Raw genomic sequence first — 19,287 nt, 5'->3', positions numbered from 1 at the left:
CCATCATCAGCCTGGACTAGGTGGTGAAAATTCTGTTTTATGACACTTACATGTCCAAACATGCAGTTGGAGAAAAAAAAGGTCTAAAATTGATCTCAAAAGTCTATTGTCAGGCCACATGCTTATAATTACATCTGCAAATATCAGAGTGTAATCTGATTTCTAACAGTGGATCACACATGAAAAGTAGGGATAGCTTATTTCAGTCAGTCTAGTTTTCAGTTGAAATCAATTAATTTTTTTAAAGTATCACTATTTTACTTTTTTAAAACTGTTTTAAAGCCCATACAAAAGCAGTTCTTACCAGAGACTTGACTTTGGGAACCAATGAATGCAGTAAAATAAAATTTGCAATTTCTAGCTTTTTTATTTTTGATGCAGTTGCACCTGTGTACTTGGCTCGGAGGTGGTCAAACTCAAAGTACTCAGGTGATATTTTAATTCTGTTTGACACAAAACGCAGGTTACTATAGACTTGTCAGCTGAGCCCACGGGGAACTTTCAGAGTGAAACGTGCAACTGTGAAGAACAGTGGGGTTGCTATTTTCCATCACAGTGGCAGCAGGATGCAGGAAGATGCTGAGCCTTAACTACGGTGTGCAACAAGGACAAAATAGCACAGGATTAGAAACTGTGTCAATTTTGGGCCTTACTATGATTTATCTGTTAAAATGATCCCTACATTGAATCATACATTTCTACATTATCATAAGAGGACTAGTCCTACTCAGGGTGGCAACTGACTGGGGTCTTTGATATCAGTTAATCTGTCAGTTGTTTTCAAATGAATAAATTACCATTTCATCCTCTACAATACCAGAAAAAACTAAAGAATGAACGCACTGAGACTAAAAATCTCTTTTTCAAGCGAGTCCAGGACAAGTTAGCCAACGGCACAATGAATAAAGTTGTCCACAAACAAAGAGTAGCAAAGCATATCACACAACACATCTTCAGCCAGAACATCTATAGCCAGATGTGTCAACATCCAGGTCATTCAAACGCACCGTACAAGCACCCAATGAGACCAGGTTCTTACATTTCACCTCTCTTTGATATTTGGTCAGAGTAAAGGAAGCAGCAAACTGAACTGTCTTTTTTTTCATCTTATTTCTGACCTTTGGACTAAAGATAAGTTCCTGAACTCTTTGTCTGATGTTTTGTTTAGAAGACATAAAGGGAAAAAAATGAAAACAAGATTTGTGAATGAGAATACGCTGGATCAACATGCTGACAAAGAAGACTAACCAGTATGTCTATAAAGCAAACAGTTAAGCTAGTGATGAACCTGAGTGCTCTGAGACACACTGTGTGTATAGTATGTAAGCTTTAATAAGAGGTATGCATACACAAGACATCACTACTAGTCTTCTCAGTAGCTTTAATATCAGGTGTAACCAACAAAGATTTATCAGTTAACATATCAAGACACGTGTTAAATGTGCCCTTGGAAGTGGATACTGAAGGCAGATTCAATGGCTTAGATCTTGCACTTTAAAGCAGCAATACTGTTTTTTGTCTGGCCTACAAGGAAGCACAAAATGTAAGGGGGATCCCAATAGTTAAATTAAGACAGTTATCCAGTTCAACCACCAATGTAACCAGCTAATGACACAGAATAAATCAAGAGTCTGACTTTGATAGAAGGCAGGGTGGGACCCGCCTACTAATAAGTGTCAGGCTTATGCCTTTGGTGGTTTCCCTTCAGGGGAGTGTGAAGTCAGATTCCTCTGAAGCCGAGTAAAGTTCTCTTTTAATTTGCCATGAGTGGGCGTTTTATGGCCCTGATATAATCTATAACTCCTTCACTGTTACAGCCACCCACCACACACATCTTCAGCACCTCTGAGTGAACTTCTCACAGATTCTGTCTGAGAGTTTGAGACTCAGGGCCCCCTTAAAAGTAGGAACTAATTGAAGTGATGTAATGTTGTGCCACAGAGGGGAGCCACACTAGAATGGGAGGCATTGAGGAAAAAGACACAGCCCTGAGTCATGATGCCAGCAGCCACAAGAGCAAACTTTATATCCCTCACAGTCTGAGAATCGACTCCTTTCCATCCACTCTGAGTCTGTGGGTGCCAAGCCGCTTCTCTGTCTCTCTCACTCTCTTGCTCACACACAAACACACATGGGCCCATGGCTGTCATAACCCATCCACTGATGCTGGCAGGGGAATAACCACAGCAGTGTTGTGCCGGAGCCAGACATGACAGAAAATACAACAAGCTACAGCTCTGCAAAGACATCAGCATGTCCCCACACATGCTTAGAGGTTCCCAGCTTCAGGAGGAGGGGATGTAACAGCTTCACCCAGATAACTTTTGAAGTTCTTTATAGACTCATCAGAAAACACATACATCAACACAACAAGCACAGATTTCACTCCCAGTGAAACTTTCTGAGAGTTGAAATTTAGACACAACACGAATTTAAGTCATTGACAAATATGACACAACCAGCAGCTGAGTAAACTAAAAAATGTTCAATATATTCCTGCTTGAATTAAAGTCAAATTAAAAACTGAAATACAGAAAAACTCTCTGATACCTCCATGTTCTTTAGCTTGTGATCCGTCGCGCTGTACCTCTCGCATTCCTCCATCCCTCTTCGGAGGAAGGCGTTCACAACAAAACTGTCCCCTGAGACGTGAAGAAAACACAGCTCAGCAGGTAGGCTATGAAATCAAGCTCACATCAAATCACAGGATAATTTATTATAAGTGTTTATGATTTAGAAATGATGGTACCTTCAGGGTTTTCTCTGCGCTTACACGCTTTAGAGCAGCAGAAACAGGGATGCAAAAGAAACAGTTGTTAGTTTCTTGCGACTTGCACTTAAATCAGACTGATTCAAATTAATATCTTACATTAATCACAGTCTTACCATGTTTTGACTGAAGTTTACCCATTCTTTAGCCCTTCTCTCTTCCCTGGATCAATACGGATACTCCGAAATCGGACAAGGATAACACAGTCACTGCCTCAGCATGGTCACATTGTGTTGGCTTTGCAAGACAAGAACTCCAACTTCATCCAAAGGCAGGGAATCGAGCCGCGAGTTCATTGAAGAATCAGCTGATTGTGAGCGGGAGCAAGATGAATATGTTCAGAGGAAAGATCTGAGAGGCGCTGTGAGGCAGACAGGGTGCTCTCTCTGTCTGTCTCCACTCTTCCCTCCAGTTCGACTGGGGAGGAAAGCGCTTTGAACCCAACACCAACCACAGGGCGTGAAGACCGACATGACACAAGTGGTACTTCCGGTTAGTAGTTCAACAAAATAAAACAAGCTAGGGGCCTAGAAACTGCGATTCAGATGATTATGAATTTAAAAAAGTCTTAAAATAAGTAGCAGTCAAATATTCGCTCATTTATTGTTTTTAATAATTATTTTTATAATCTTTTGAAAGCATCTTCAGTTATATTGCCATCCTGCACACAGTTGTGCAAACAGTATATGATTTAGCCTATTTATAGTGCAACCTTAACCCTTTTTTTAAAATTATTATTTTATTTGTGTGAAAGCATCTTGTTAACAAATGCATGTAAATAACTAAGATGTTTAAATGAGTAAATCTTGAAGTGGTTTCCAAGATTTGAATGTTACCAACTAGGCTACACATTTATTAAAGACTTTTAAATAAAAACAGTGGCAACAATAAAAAAGAAGTTTAGAGGATCTCAGAAATTAGCATAACCTCCTATCTAAAACACGTTTATTCATGGTCTTGTAAATACTGCCCTCCTGTGTTTAAATTTAATTTGCTTACTATTTTCTTTTAAACAATATTAACTTATTGTGTTTGTATGATAAGACACATAACAGTGGTACAATTTACATGGAATATACATTAAATCAACAAAATTCGGCTTTAAAAAAAGGAAAAAATTAAACATGAATAAAATATATGGATACATTATAAAATGAAATATTAAACCTGCTACCCTGAACAGTATAAGCGGTTGAGAAAATGAATAAATATGTATAATTGTATAATAATGTAATGTATTATTTGGTCTTTGATATACCAGGTTAAAATGTTTGATAACCAGCAATTATTTTTAAAAAATGACAAAAATTACATAAAAAATAAGTAAATTCACAACACATCTTCACAACTCAGCAACATTTTCCATGTTAACTGGATGTTGGATGTATTGTGTTGTTTAGATCTGATATTATTTTGAAGGGGTTGTTGAATTCATTTCCGGTTATAAGCTTCGTTCATCTTGACGCTTGAAGTATTAATTTGGTAGCTCATGTCCCTTGTTGTAAAAACGCGCCCTCTGTTGGTTGAGCTCCCAGTACAGCTCCATTCATGATTTTCAAAGTCGACCTTTTTTCAATTTAACCCGAGGAAACTTGGATTATCGTGTGATTCATTTAATGTTCTTAAATTTCAGCGATTGTTGTGCTTAAGAGTAGGCCTATAGCTTTACATGTATTTCCAAGTAGCCTACGCAAACATGCAATTAAAAATATCATTACTACTTAAAAAAAAAAAGATTATGCAGTTGGTCTTTGTGCTACCACACTCTGTAGCCTGCCCCTTTTTATTATTTCCATCATTGGTTTTAGGTAGGTTATGTAATTCTAAAGATAAACTTTTGTTTATAGTGGGGAACCAGGAGGAACATGCTGTACTCCAACCCAGAAGACATCAAAAGCTCTTTAGCAGTTTTATAGTTTGTTTCCTTTGGCAGGGTGTTGGAGCAGGGCCTGGCCACGGGACACATGCCAAGAGTTATGAATATTCATCCACCAAAGCAAACTTTTGTTCAGTATAAAACACGACTGTGATGTTTGCATGTTGTAAACATTCCACCCTTGTGCAGATTGAATTCAAACTAAAAGATGTAGCTGGGATATTATAGCATTTTTCAAAGCATAAACAGCTTTTAAACAGTCAGTGTCAGTCATTGCTCCAAAGTGTCGCTGTCATATAAGACATTATACAACCCATGCGCTAAACTTTGTTAAATTACTCCTTTGTAATCCAATCAGAGGAGCTATGCCTGGAGGTACATTAGACACATTTATTCTGTGTTGAAGCGTCCCAGTTTCTCTGCTGTACCACGATTAATGTTAGGTGCAACTATATTTCTCTTTCCTGTCAATTTGTCTGAGATTTGACTCCTCACAGACACAGGACTCTCAGATCACAGTCTGCGGCTGACAGGATGAGCCGACATTTGCATTTAGCTCATTGATGGCAGCTTTCTTTGATCCCCCTTGCCGTACCTAATTATCAACATTTCTTTATGCAGCCTGGCCCGCAGGATTCTGCCTCTTTATGAGCCATTTCTCCACTCCATCATCCTCTTACTCCCTCCAATCCTACCTCAGCAGATGACATACATGTGGGAGGCAAGATGTGTCAGAACTTTAGTTTCTGACAGCAAACAGGACAGAGAACAGAGAAAAGAAAAGAGCTGAAGTTGTCTTTTAAGGGCAACGTTCGCTCGGATAAAAGTCCTGGTTTGGCATCAAAGCTTGCCGTGTAGAAGAACTGAAAGAAGCTCTGGCACAGCTGAAGATTTATGGGCTCTTATTGTGTATTTGTACAGGATGTGGCTCATTACGCTGGCAATCATGTAGTATTTTTGTCATCATATGAGTCAATATGTCACTTTCAGAGATCCCATCTGTGGACACTATAACCTCCTTAAAATACAAGTATATTTTATACAAGTAATGAGCTGTAGTTTCCATGGTTTATATGCAGCTCTGCCTTTCTAAACATCCCTATAAGTTTGTGTGTAAGTTCTTCCCTTCCTTTGTGAATCACCACTGGCACTTGCACTGATATTCCACTGCTTTCAGCCATGCAGGCCTACCTGAACAACGGCTGAGGGGATAAACATCAAGACTGTTTGTTTTGTTTGGAGTTTTCTGACATTTTCAAACTGCTTGAAACAGCGATAAAACCATGCAACAATAAGGCTTTTGACTTTCCTTCCTTCTCTGTCTTGATTGCCTTTTAACAGCTGCCTGCTTTTTGGACCCACTACAGTCAAAAAAGAAAAAAAGGGCCTCCAGACAGAGCAATTATGGTTTTATTTACCACGCTCGCTCTTACAGTTCTCCTTTTCTTTCTTTTCCTTTTTATCCCCTCCACTTTGTGATCATTCATCAGATTAAAGAAAAGTAGAGCTTCCTCTTGCTATTCATCAGACACAAGAAGTTAATCGTTTTGTTTCTTTCTTTTTTTTTTTTTTTTTTTTAGAAAAAAAAAGGTGGTGCCAGACAATTTGGTGTACTTGTTAAAAAGATACCAAGGCATCAAGGATAGAATCCACAAGGACAAAAGTTAAAGCTTAATGCGCAGGGGAAATCTATTCTTCAAAGTATGTCCTTTAAACAGATTATAGAGTATAAATCTTTGGCTACAAATGAAATCCAACAAAAGTCTATGTTTAATAAAGCACTCAAATAGAGTTCATTCCAAAGCTGACAGAGATATGGGTGAGTAGGAATCAAACGTGTGACAAAAGTTAATCAGTATTTGCTTTTCTTTTACACTCAGGGAGAGCCAACAGGATCCACCTTTGAAGTGGAGTGAAAAAGCTGTTGCCCAATGACAAACAAAGGGCACATTGTCTGAAGCCAGCAGCTGACATGCAAAGCAGCAGAGCATTCACAGAATGCAAAACATGTTCATACAAACAATAGAGCCACTCATCTGTTCATGTAAACTGTGCATATGACTGTTACATATCAGAACTGATTCATCTTCCAGCAGTTTGGTTTCCAGGTCAAATTAGTGACAACACGGCATAGACGCTGTCAGACAGTATAATGACAAATCACTTTTTACCACCATGAATGAAGCAAAAGTAAGTTACCTGCAAAACTGCAACTTTATTACTTCTCTATCAACAATGCTATCATGTTGCTTATATTTATGTGTTTGTTGTTGCTGTTTTTATTCCCTTTTTCTCATCATTCATCTTATAACCCTGTCTTTGGATGTGAATAAAAGGATCACAGCCTCTCTGCACCATCAGGTGGTGGTCCAAAGGGCTATGTTGAACTTTCCAAACATATCACTACAAACACAAGAAATAACGGAGCTGTTATAACTGAAATTTATTAAAGTGTTATACACAAATCAATTCTGTGAGAATGCAGAGATGAAAAGGAATTACTGTTAGCATAAATACAGAACTCACACAAATGTATTTGTAAGTTTGAACATTTTAACCGAGAGTCAACATTTAAGATCTCTTATGAAACAGTTAAAAACAATGCACAAAAATACAAGTTAAGGGACAGTTTACAGTTTACATTCATATCAAGCATGAACATTGGCCCATTGTAAAGATCCTGTGAATGAGGATATCTTTGTCAGCTAGCAACTGGCATGTCTGAAATGAAGAATTAACTTTAAATAACAGCACATCAAGAAATGTTAACATTTGACGACCAATTGCATCACCTAGACTGTTTTTCAGCAGATTTTTAGTAATCCCTTCAACTGAATCCACAGAGTGAGCTGATGTGTCTGCAGGGACAGAAACCAACGTGAATGCAAACAGGGAAAGAAGAGCTTTAAGGTAAGGTGTGCTTGTTACAAAGCAAATATCTGAAAATAAAATGTATTTAGGTTAAAGCAAACTTCCTTGACTGAAACAATCATAAGATTAGTCTGTTAGCAAGAGTAGCACCAACAATACCTGAATGAAGAACTTTGGTGAACAACTGTTAAAACGTTACATGTCAATAAATTCAAAAATGCTGCCAAATGAGTTAATAAAGCTGTGTTAAAAATGGAAAAGGAAAACACTAAAAGAGGAAAAGGAGTGAGATTTTAGAGTAATTGTGTCTGTCATTTGGCTTGTGTTGTCTGTCAGACTCCGTTGACCAGGTTGCTTTTTTCTTCCCTCTGTTTGTCCACAGCTCGGTCCATAGCCTCCAGAAAGTTCTCAAGAGTCACCGTCGGCGCCTGAAGGCAAACATACTCCGTTACAAAAAAACAAAATAAAGGGTATTTTAATATCCCAGTAGAAGAGAGACAAACAGCTACCTTAACAAACAGTGCATGGGCTAGAAACGGTAACTTCCTGAGCACTCTTCCACTTAAACCTTTGCTTTTTCTGAAAAGAAGATAACAAATATTAGCTCCTGGTACATTCATTTCTCAGTTCTATTGTGTATAATGATTGAAGTACAGAGCAATTGCATCATGGGAGGCTGTACTCACCGAGCTATGCTCCTCAGCTTCCGGCTGTGGTTGGACCCTTCTGTCTTTGCAAAGTCAATGGTTTCCAGCTCAAACATGGTTAAGAGCTGTTGCCGGGGGGAGATGATCTGACACTGTACATGCAACACATCATAAGGCACAGACACTAATGTTTTTGTTTGTTCTTTTTCAACTTTTAATGTTTAATCTATAATCCACTTTTAAGTGTTGGTTTTGTACAAATGCTGCTTGGGTATGCCATTTTTTGACTTTTCCACAAGGTAAAAAAAAAAAAAAAAAAATTCTAAGAGTCAAATTTTTTCTTGTCTTGGTATTGATCCCAGAGCTTAAGATGGTGACTTGCTGATGGTAAAGTGACTTCAGGGTTTACTACCAAACTACTTGATTTACTACATCAGGGTTTAATACTTAATATAACTCAGGATGCAGCAGAAATAGCAAAGTTAAAACTGTCATAAGACAAAAAACATGCCAAAAGACAAAAAAACAGAACAAATTTAAAAACGGATAGGAAATGGCCAAGAGTAAACTGGGTCAGATCTTAAATGCAGCAATGATGTGAAATGTCATTATAAGTCTTAAGTTGTGCATTTCCACTCTGCCGAATTTTTTAACTGCTAAATTAAAAAAATGCTGATTTAAGTCAAAAACATTTTTTTTAATTCTTCATATTTTTCTGATAGTTAACTCTGAATTTGTACAATATGATGATCTTTGGGTGATTTGTTATTGGTCATGCTTTTAACTCCACTCTGTTCATGTGAATGTTGACAACCAGCTTTGGGAGACAATCTAACATGATCTCCTTTGTCCGGGTTAATACAGCCAGATTACCAAGACACCTGAGGTTTGTTGAGTAATTTAGGCCTAGATGTTACTTAAAGGACATTCAGACATGTCGGCATAAAAGGGTTATATACAAACCTTGAATCTGACTTGTGTTTATATAATGACTCACATTTCAAATCAGCTACAATTTTGAAATGGAAGATGGATATTTATGTCACCTTCATAAGCTCCTCCAAACAGGAGAGGTAGATGTTGTAGATGCCCTTCTCAGATGGAGGTCCAATGTACTGCTTGATATCAGCTCTGTCAACAAACGCCAAGTCGATCTTTTCTGTCACGTTGGAGGTTGTCAGGATCACAACGTTGGAATGTCTGCAGTATGAGCCAAAAAGCCAGCCAAAAAGAAATTGGTAAATAATACAGAACAAATGGGAGGATTTCGCTCAAAGTCTAGAGAAAGATGTAAAACAACACATCCTGGGCTATGCTTCCTGACCGTTTGATCTGATCGAGCTGAGTGAGGACAGAGTTGACCACTCGGATGGCATCAGAGGGCTCTGTTCCTGCCTGGCTTGCATTCCTAGCTGCTGTCAGACTCTCCACCTGAACAAAACACAGAAGGGTCACATACAGAACAGTCTTATTTAAAGCACTTCTCTATAGGGATTTAGGTCCAATGAGTTCAGATGGATGCTTCTGTCTCATCCTTTGAAACAAATTAAAGAAAATTTGAAAAGAAGCTGATTTTTTACCTCATCAATCAGGACAAACACCAGAGCATCTTTGTCATCAATCAGTTGTTGGATCTTTTGAAACATCTTTGTGACCAGCTTACCACTCTGCAACAAAGAAGCATTAGAAGTTACCAGAATAATCCCAGCAATATAAAGAAGCTATTCCAACTAATTTCTTCCAACATAAAAGAAGCCAGGTGTACCTCTGAGAACCACTTTGAGAACAAGCTGTGGCTGTTTATCTCGACAAATTGCCCGTATGAATACCTGCAGGCAGAGGAGTGGTTGTGAAAAAGTAAAGAGCAGGTGCAGTTTCTGCTGAAGTGGTTTCACTTAAGAATTGTCTCACCTGCTCGATAGTCTGATTGACAGTTTCTGGGCAAGAGCTTTGCACAGTGATGTTTTCCCTGTGCCTGGAGGTCCTGAATGTTGGCATGCACAAAGAAAAATCAGTTATCATGTGTATATCGTTTCTGCAGCAACCCCAGCCAATTAAAACAACCATCTTTTACGGTTGCTCATTGGTAATGTACCATGAAGCAGCACAACACGGTTCCATGAAATCAGGTTGCTGTCAACGTTTTTGTCTGAGAAGTGAATGGTTGTCGTGACATAATCCAGGAGCTTAAAAAAGAAAATTAAAAAAAACAATAAACTTCAGCACTGTGAGAAAATTGTCTAACCCATTTCTGAAATCTGTTCATCTGTGGAGGGTTTTTTTGGGGTATTTTTTTACCTGAGTTTTGACTCCACTCTCATAGACCAGACTCTCCCAAACTCCATGGAACTCAGCTACAAAGAAAAGAGCAAAGGTCCAGTTGTCTCAAGAGAAAATTCTGATAAAACATGGTTGCTTCACATCCACAGAAAACAGATGAAAATATGCCTTATCGTCACCACTTGACACCACTTTGAATATTTTTTCAGCCACAGAATATTTATGCCCTGTAAACTTTAAAGATGCAGCATAATAAACAGTCGTTTTTTTCCACAATAAGGATAAAATAGGCAATGGTTAAGCTAGATTGGGATATGATGGAATGAAGAATAATAAATGCCACCTTTTTGAAGCTGATAAAAATTCACTGAGACTTCAAACCAATCCTGCTACGTAACCCTTTTTCTTTCCAGGCTCTATTTATACCACAGCTACACTAATTAACCATATGATCATAGTTAATCACTTAACACTTAACTAAGGTCTATCTGGAAAGATCTTCAATCAACATTGACTGTTAAGATATTATCAGTATAGCAGTTAGTAATGGGATGATAGGACCCAAAATAAGCTAATATTCTCATTTTTATTTTAACACACAGCACCCCCTTGTGGCCTCAACAAGAACATGCATAAAGAGCAAGACAATCGTTTTTTTCAATTTTTCAGTAATGAAAATATGACAGGTTGTACAAGGGTATAGACATTGTGAATGCACGAGTCAGGGCTAGGCACAGCAGCTCTGCTCGATTATGATTTAGCACACTTTCTCATCTACATGTATTGTTTCATACTAAAGACAGTATAACATTGACACAAGTCTTCCCTGGGCTTAGTCTGTTTTGAAGTCTGACTTCAGCTCAAAATAAGTCCAACTAAAAAAATCAAGATAGGACAGAGACGACCTCAACAATGTTACCTGCTGGCAGTAGCCAGTGATTGGCTGCTGAAAGCTCCTCATTGTCCTCCAAACTAAGTGTGCTTGGTTCGTCCTCATTTAGTGTGAAGATGTGGACAGATACGGAGCAGCTCTTCAAGTCGAGGGGCTGAGAGGAAAATAATTAGTAGAGGCATATATAAGTAACTTTAAGTAATCAACATTTCTACATATAATAATATGACTTAAAAATCCACAAAGAATACGTCACTGTTTAAACAGACCTGTGTTATGACCTCCTCCAGATCAACAAGGGCCACAGTTTCTACGTTTCTCTGTAAGAAGTCTTCATCAAACTCTGTCCATCTGTAGTTACCAAAAACCATGCTGTGTCTATTCAGCAGGGCAAGAACATGAGTCTTCACATCAGACAGCTTGGCTGTGCTGAAAAATGAAGCAGGGAAGACAATAAAAGATTGTACCTGCTTATATGCTTATAATTTTTTCGTGCTAAGCAATTTATCAATACGCATTTTCGTATTGTATTATGAGCTGTTGGAGATATGCACATTATGTAAATCCGTGTGTTCACTTCATGAACCTACCTGTGAGATTTAACATGAACCTCCACATGGATGTTTAGTTTCTGGTTTGTAACCTCCATTCTGTCGCCCTTCACCCCGTCAAAACTGTGTTCCTAAGAATTTAAAACGCAGAATGCCTTACAAAGATACTTACCTAAAACACGATACTTAACAGGTGAGTTTGGTTAACCGAAAACAACACGTAAACCACGTTGATGTCGGAGTTAGCTTACCATAAACACTCATGTAAATATCCTCGAACGGGTGACGCTTAACCTTTTTTAACGCACTGACGAAACTGAGAACACACCTTACACTATTGATAATGTCAAGTTTAACATGTTATAAGGAAAGTTTGACTCCTAAGACATATTTGACGACCCTGTGCTGTCAGAAACTATCACACAAATTTAGCGCGCTGCTTTTTAAACCGGATGTACAACGTTTGTTTTGGGGTATCACTTCCGTTTGTTAGCTGCAGAGCTGCAAAGATCTGTGAAAACAGAAAAACGGAGACGATCATTGAACACGTAACTTAGAATTAGACTGTTGGCTGAGGATTTAATATTTAAAAATGGGGAAAAAACACAAGAAGCATAAACCAGAGTGGAGAACAGTCGATGGTACCTGATTTACCTTTTTACATTTTTTACTACTACGCTTTTGTTCTAGGTAGCTTCATGTTTGCTAGCGTAGCACAGCTACACGGAAAATAGCAAAAGTACTTCAATTTTATGATCATTTTGAGGGAAAATCTGTAAAAGTCGACTATCAGTCCACTCATTATGCTTTTCATTTTTTGTAACTCTGTTAAAATCGTGTTATTATCTGATAAATAGATACTAATGTTTATATACTCTACTTGTAAGGAACCGTTAAGTCAGAAGCTCTACTTGGTTGTTGTGTTATTCCATTTTTTTATTTTTAATTTTAACCTGACATGTCAGTGATTACACCACCACTTAAGCTTAACCCTTGAAATACAATTTCTTTCAGTCGGACAATGTAACAGTGACAGATATACCCAAACTCATCTTTAGTTATATTGCACCTTTCATACATTGAAATATGAAGCCTATAAAGCTTTAGAAAGAGAAAACAGATAACTGCATTAAATTAGAAGAGTCCTAAAAAAATTGAATTTAAAATCAGTTCAATGAAAATCAGTAGGATAAGATCTAACAAATACCATACAATTGAAAATAATGTGGAATTATGTTAATCAAAATGAAATAGAATTAAAAATTAGGTTAAAAAAACACATAAATTGAGGTGGGTCTAAAGTGTGTCATTTAAAACATATTTCCTTTTCTTTTATGAAACACTTCATGGTAGGCATCTAAATCTTAAAGTAATATCACATAATACCAATGATATTTGCAACACACCTAATGTCAACAAAATGCTACACTCTCACTCACTCATGATTCAACTTTCTTTTTATATAGAATATACTACTAAAGTGATTGTTCAGTGAAAGAATCTATGTTTTCTTTTGCCTGTAGACTTTGAGGACAAAACTCTCGAGAAGCCCTTAAAGCTTGTTCTCAAAGTTGGGGGAAGTGAGGTGACAGAGCTCTCAGGGTCAGGCCATGACTCCAGCTACTATGATGACCGATCTGACCATGAGCGAGACCGCCACAAAGAGAAGAAGAAGAAAAAGAAGAAGAAATCTGAAAAGGACAAGGACAAATATGTGGATGATGAGGAGAGAAGACGGCGGAAGGTTAGGTTTCAATAACACAAACATATCACATTTGGGTGTTTAACGACAAGAGTTTTAAAGTGGTCCTTACTCTCGGACTGTTTTCTATAGGAAGAAAAAAGGAAGAAGAGAGAGCGAGAGCAGAATGAATCAGAGGCAGCAGCTGCTACAGCAGGTGGTGCTGGAGTTCCAGTTGAACCTTTCACATTACCTAAAAGTATAAGCATTGGATCAGAGGTGGGTAGACTTACCTTAAGCTAACATTCTCTGATTGTTTTATCTTTTTATGTTAAAATAATATAATTAACTCAGCAACATGAATGCATCTTATCAGCCAGAGGAAAAGAAGAAGAAGAAAGAGAGGTTTGAGATAGAGCCAGAACTAGAAGACTTTCACCACCCTCATGTGAAGATGGAGGTAGAACAGCAAGGAGACAGACCTGTTAGAGCATGCAGGACACAACATGGTAAGAGGGCCTGTTTTGAGAAAAACATCATAATTATTACACTAACTATCAGATGTCAATATGTAAATAACAGCACTGTCAACTTTAATGTCTATAAAATGCAGAGAATGAGTCAACACCTCGTCAACAGTTGCTGGAGCACTTCCTGCGTCAGTTACAAAGGTGAGGAACTCAGAGTCAGCCACGTGTCCTCCAGTGTCAGCTCCTATCTTCAGAGGCATTGACTTATAGGTCCACTAACACCCCACACAAATCTAATAATAGCAAAATTTGCATTTGTTACATTTCCATGCTACACACACAGTACATTTTGGAGAGGGCATTGAATAATGCCTCCTCTGCAGACTTTAACAATCTTAACCAGGCACAAACAATGGGATTTGTTACTTTGTCCAGTTAAGCAAATTGCAGCACATGCAAGATGTACTCATATTGATTACATTAACCCCAAAGATATGATCAAAGAAGAACAGTTGCACTTGAAAATAGTAGTCTGAACAGAGATACAGGTTGGTGTTAAACTAAGATACTGATGACGTGTTGCTTATCTTTCCAGGAAAGACCCCCATGGATTCTTTGCATTTCCAGTAACAGATGCAATTGCTCCTGGCTACTCAATGATCATCAAACATCCGATGGACTTCAGCACAATGAAAGACAAGATAGAAAACAATGAGTACAACACAGTTACGGAATTTAAGGTGAGCATATCACAAAGAAAGTTAGTGAGGGATTATTTACCTTTATTTTTTATTTTTTTAAAAAGTGAGTGTGTAACAACAAACATGTTTGAACATCTTTGGTCTTTTTTCAGGCGGACTTTAAACTGATGTGTGACAATGCTATGGTGTACAATCGACCAGAGACTGTTTATTACAAAGCTGCCAAGAAACTGCTGCATACAGGCTTCAAGATGATGAGCAAGGTAATGCGGTGGAATTTTAAAAAAGACAAAGAAAATGGTCTTGTTATCCATCCTATTCTTTTCATTCGTGTCCAAAGAGCTGAAAGCTGTCGTGCTGTTTGACTGAGTTTTAAATTTTTTATAGACAAACCTGATGTAGTGCTTTATTTCCCCTATTTGTAGCTGGATCATGTGTGTTCAACAAAAAAGATGAACTGTAGAAATGCTTTCTGTTTTGATTTTATATATATGGTATTTTCCAAGTCTCAGTGCATATAAATAACCTTATCTAAAGTCTAAGAAACTTAAACCCTATCCCTATCTATCCACATTTATTGTATATAAGTGTGTGCGCGCGCGCGCGCACGTGTGTGTGTGTGTGTGTGTGTGTGTGTGTCTGTGTGTGTGTGTCTGTGTGTTAAAAAGCAGTCAAATGATGCCCTTTTCCCTCTGCTTCATTCACAGGAGCGTCTGTTGGCCCTAAAGCGCAGCATGTCTTTCATGCAGGACATGGACTACAGCCAGCAGGTGGCCATTTTGGGGGATGAAGACCTAACAACAGATATACCTCCTCCAGAGACTATCCCAATGCCAGTGGAATCAGCTAAAAAGTCCAAGAAGCAACCAGTAAAAGACATGAAGGAAGTCATCAGGTATTCTTTTTTTTTTCTTGATTAAATGTAAATATTCAGGAAATGAACATCCACTTCGTTGATTTTGGGTATTTGATGATGTGTGACATAGCATCCAATTAATCTGCTCTGTCTGCTACCTCTGTGATTTCAGCTACCTGTTTGAACCAGAGGGAAACGCTTGCAGCTTGACTGACAGTACAGCAGAGGAGCATGTTCTGGCACTCGTCGAGCACTCTGCTGATGAAGCTCGAGATCGAATCAACAGATACATGCCCAGCTCGAAAGTATGTCCTTGATGATTTTATATTCACGCTCATATATTTTTAGATGCTATGGCTTTTAAAGTTTAAGAAAGACAACACTTAAAAGAAGAATTATCAGAGCAGCTGACCTGTGTTGTTGTGGTCTGTATGTAAGTGTAGTTTCTCCATTTTCACAGTGTCTTTTCTTTACTCAGCCTGTTGTTTTTTCACACAAGTTTATGTTACTTTTTAATCAGTTTTAATATGAAGGGGCCTTAAGATTAAGTTTTTCCCTTAAAGTGTTATTGTATTCCAGAAAAATATTATTCAATCCATCGTTCACATTTTTGTTTCCCTCTTCTTCATTGTCAGATGGGCTACTTGCGAAAAGAATCTGATGGTTCTCTTCTATACACTGTTGTAAATCAGCTTGACCCTGATGCAGAAGGTTTGTTGTTTCTGTGTAGCATTTTTAAACATCCTGTTCACACATTCCCTAATTCAGTGAAAATATCTTCATAATGTATTTTTCTTTTCTTATTGGGCAGAAGAGGAGACTCATAAAGTGGACTTAAGTTCTCTGTCAAATAAACTCCTGCCTGGACTCACAACTTTAGGTTTCAAAGATGACAGGAGACACAAAGGTAGTCAATACAAAATCATTTATTTTATTTACATAAGTTACTCTAATATCCTATCCTATCCTATTTACAGTGCTTTAACAGGCTGAATGTCTTCATATAGAGTGTGCTTTTTTCTGTCTTACTCTGTACAGTTACATTCCTCAGCAGTGCCTATAATGTTCAGAGCCTTCAGAAGAACTCAGTCTTTCCAGACCTGCTGCCTGATGAGGTGGACATGCTCTACTCAGCCTATGGAGATGACACAGGAGTACAATGTGCTCTCAGGTAGAGGGAACTTTCTAGCATACTTTAAACAGTCTTACAATAAGACAGGGCTCCCTATATTCACCTCCGAATGAATTAATTTCCATCTTCAGCATCCAGGAGTTTGTCAAAGGCTGTGGAAGTGCCACCAAGCATTGGGTTGACAGGCTTCTGGACAAGATGACTGCAGATGATCACACCAAAGCTGTCAATCCAATCCGACAGGTACCTGCCTTGTTCTAATGCTCTATTTGTACACACATTACTGCCATCAAGGGTTGTCCTGTTTCTGTCACAGTTTTTTTATGATGCATATTTTCTGTTTCAGAAAAGGAACATTATGCTGAAACCTGATGAGACTAAATCAAACATCTGTGACATGCAGGTAGCTAAGGTTTTTGTTAAACGTGACAGTACTTTGAATTTGTGTCTTGACTGATTTGACTTGAGCTTTGTGTTTTTTTTGCAGATGACTGATGGTTCTGGCCTTGGAGAGAGTGACTCAGTCCTTGACTTTATGTCCATGAAGAACTACCCAGACATGTCTCTGGATATATCCATGCTGAACTCTTTGGGTGATTATCCCAATCAACACAAACCCTGTGGAATTGCATTCAAATCCTGTTGTTATCAAATTAAGAAAGGAAATCCAAATTGTTTTAATGTCTTGGGGCTTGCGGTTGTTGTAGTGTAAGGAGCGTGATAAGCGAATTGAAAAGCATTACAGACATGTAAACACCTTGACCCAATTAAAACTGTCAGGTAGAGTCAAGCTTCTTGGTAGTAACATATTTGCCAATAATGGTCATGTCCTCATTGTCGTTACTTCAGGCAAAACAGTAAAAAAAGAGCCAGGGAATGAGGAAAACCAGCAGCACTTTGAAGACACAGACAAACTCCTTCAGGAGTTCCAGGAAGCCCAGGTTGACAGAGTTGGCTCCAGACCATCGTCCAACCTGTCCTCCCTCTCTAATGCATCAGAAAGAGACCAGCACCACTTAGGTATCTGCATTCAAAGCCGGAGTAAAACTTATTGCTCAATAACTAATTCATTTTTTCTTCTTCCAAACATAGTATTTTCCCAGAAAAATAACAATTATGCTATGCTACCACCACTTTTATATGAAGATTTGTTGCTGTCCTCAAAATAACAGCCTTATCATGTTACTAAATTTAAAGTGCTATCTCTGTTTTCTTTCCTCTCTCAGGGAGTCCATCCCACCTGGGCGTTGGGGACCAGTCTGAAATGGTTCACGACCCTTATGAGTTCCTGCAATCTCCGGAGTCAGAAAGTGCTGCCAACAGCTGACCACACACATGGCCGTTTTGATATCCTGGTGTTAACAGCACTGGGTCTTCAGTTGAGGACTGTTGAAACACTGTGGTTACATCAAGACCCTCTGACCTGTTTTAAAAACTTCAAATGATTGTACAGAATGTTTGTAGTGAAACTGTAAGCTTTTGTGGAAGTGCAACACTTGTAAAATAAATGTATGCACCTGTATTTTTAATTGAGGTTCAATTCAGTATTTCTTTCATATTCAGTTTATTTTTTTTCTCTTTAGTGTTCGACAAAAAACAACACAGAGTTTTCCTTATAAGTTTACATACCCTGGCAGAATTCGTCCACCATTATTTTTTTCTCTCCTTTAACAGAGTTTGAACTCTACTGTTTGGTATGTCTCTGAATGTCTTTCTATATCCTTTTCCTCATTTATAAAGTTCAACCACCTATTCAGGTGCAGGTCCTTGGACAATTCTTTTGCTTTCCACATGGCTCAGTAACGGTAAAGCTCTTGATGAAATATGCAGAGCTCTCTCCAGAGATTAGAAACTCACTATTTATGCATGAATCCTAATTACAATCAAACAAGTCAGATGTAGACACTTACCCCAAACAACCAATTAAACCTGTATGATTATTATATTTTCCAAAAATGGCCAGTACTTCTCAGCTTGTGCAAAGGTGTATAAAAATATGTAAATGTACACGATCCACATTTAGTATACACTGTCCATAAACAGCAGAAGTAGGAAGAAGAAAAACATAACAGTTGACCTTTTCTTTCCAACAGATTTTACTGATGATTCAAAAGGAGATGGCTAATAGTTATTAACCTTATTGTGAATACTGTTGAAGAGGATTTTTCACTTGCAAGGCTCAATTTGAAATTTGAATAATGTGACATGGTCAGGCTTTGGGAAAGAGGAACTACTCTTTCCTTAAATTTCTGCAGCAGGGGGTGATTGTGATAGATTTCCTTAATTGAGCAACGTTTCCATTTTTTGTCTGTCTGAGACAGTTAAGACACGATAGGGAGGTGAAAATAGAACCATGTGCATGTAAAGTTCATTCAGTTCACATTTACTGTAAAGCAGCAAGAAACTTGAGCTCAAAGGGGGATTTTTTAAAATCCAAAGCAGAAGTCTCATGTGCAGTCCCTCTTGCCCCCCCACAGAGTATTTTTAAAGAGTGAACACCCAGAAAGTATCGAAAACGTGTACGATTAGTTGTAGAGTTTGATGACTGACAACGAGTGTG

General features: G+C 38.1%; 3 protein-coding genes across 4 annotated transcripts in view; 1 reads left to right on the top strand and 2 right to left on the bottom strand.

Annotated features, from left to right (window-relative positions):
* Positions 1-3,196, bottom strand: part of nkd2b (NKD inhibitor of WNT signaling pathway 2b) — a 30,410-nt gene extending 27,214 nt beyond the window's left edge. Inside the window, exons 1-3 of the mRNA XM_074683622.1 lie at positions 2,887-3,196; positions 2,750-2,776; positions 2,551-2,642 (exon numbers count right to left, since the gene is read on the bottom strand). Of these exons, the coding sequence (XP_074539723.1) occupies positions 2,551-2,642; positions 2,750-2,776; positions 2,887-2,911 (144 nt within the window). The 5' untranslated portion in view covers positions 2,912-3,196. The remainder of the gene's footprint in view (positions 1-2,550; positions 2,643-2,749; positions 2,777-2,886) is intronic.
* Positions 3,197-7,131: 3,935 nt separating this feature from the next.
* Positions 7,132-12,350, bottom strand: trip13 (thyroid hormone receptor interactor 13). Its single transcript, XM_074683877.1, has 14 exons — positions 12,139-12,350; positions 11,927-12,018; positions 11,606-11,765; positions 11,364-11,490; positions 10,463-10,518; positions 10,260-10,350; positions 10,076-10,148; positions 9,930-9,993; positions 9,745-9,831; positions 9,489-9,595; positions 9,211-9,364; positions 8,204-8,316; positions 8,027-8,096; positions 7,132-7,945 (listed from the first exon to the last, which is right to left on the bottom strand). Exons 1-14 carry the CDS (start codon positions 12,139-12,141, stop codon positions 7,850-7,852), a joined length of 1,293 nt encoding a protein of 430 aa, XP_074539978.1. The 5' UTR covers positions 12,142-12,350; the 3' UTR covers positions 7,132-7,849.
* Positions 12,351-12,363: 13 nt separating this feature from the next.
* Positions 12,364-18,262, top strand: brd9 (bromodomain containing 9). 2 transcript variants are annotated; one of them, XM_074683876.1, is made up of 17 exons: positions 12,364-12,528; positions 13,411-13,631; positions 13,722-13,847; positions 13,945-14,077; positions 14,182-14,239; positions 14,634-14,778; positions 14,892-15,002; positions 15,447-15,634; positions 15,768-15,900; positions 16,231-16,306; positions 16,410-16,502; positions 16,634-16,766; positions 16,859-16,970; positions 17,074-17,130; positions 17,215-17,320; positions 17,577-17,747; positions 17,954-18,262. In XM_074683876.1, exons 1-17 carry the CDS (start codon positions 12,480-12,482, stop codon positions 18,052-18,054), a joined length of 2,013 nt encoding a protein of 670 aa, XP_074539977.1. In that variant the 5' UTR covers positions 12,364-12,479; the 3' UTR covers positions 18,055-18,262. The 2 variants fall into 2 exon arrangements, with proteins under 2 accessions (XP_074539977.1, XP_074539976.1); XM_074683875.1 differs by having other exon boundaries at positions 16,407-16,502.
* The last annotated feature ends 1,025 nt before the right edge of the window (positions 18,263-19,287 follow it).

The sequence above is a fragment of the Halichoeres trimaculatus genome, unplaced genomic scaffold (genome assembly GCF_033239565.1).
Source record: "Halichoeres trimaculatus isolate MK-OKI-2021-1 unplaced genomic scaffold, fHalTri1.1 fHalTri1_scaffold_12, whole genome shotgun sequence".
NCBI classification, from domain to species: Eukaryota; Metazoa; Chordata; class Actinopteri; order Labriformes; family Labridae; genus Halichoeres; species Halichoeres trimaculatus.
Note: the sequence above shows the minus strand (reverse complement) of the source record. Positions and strands in the feature narration are given on the sequence as shown.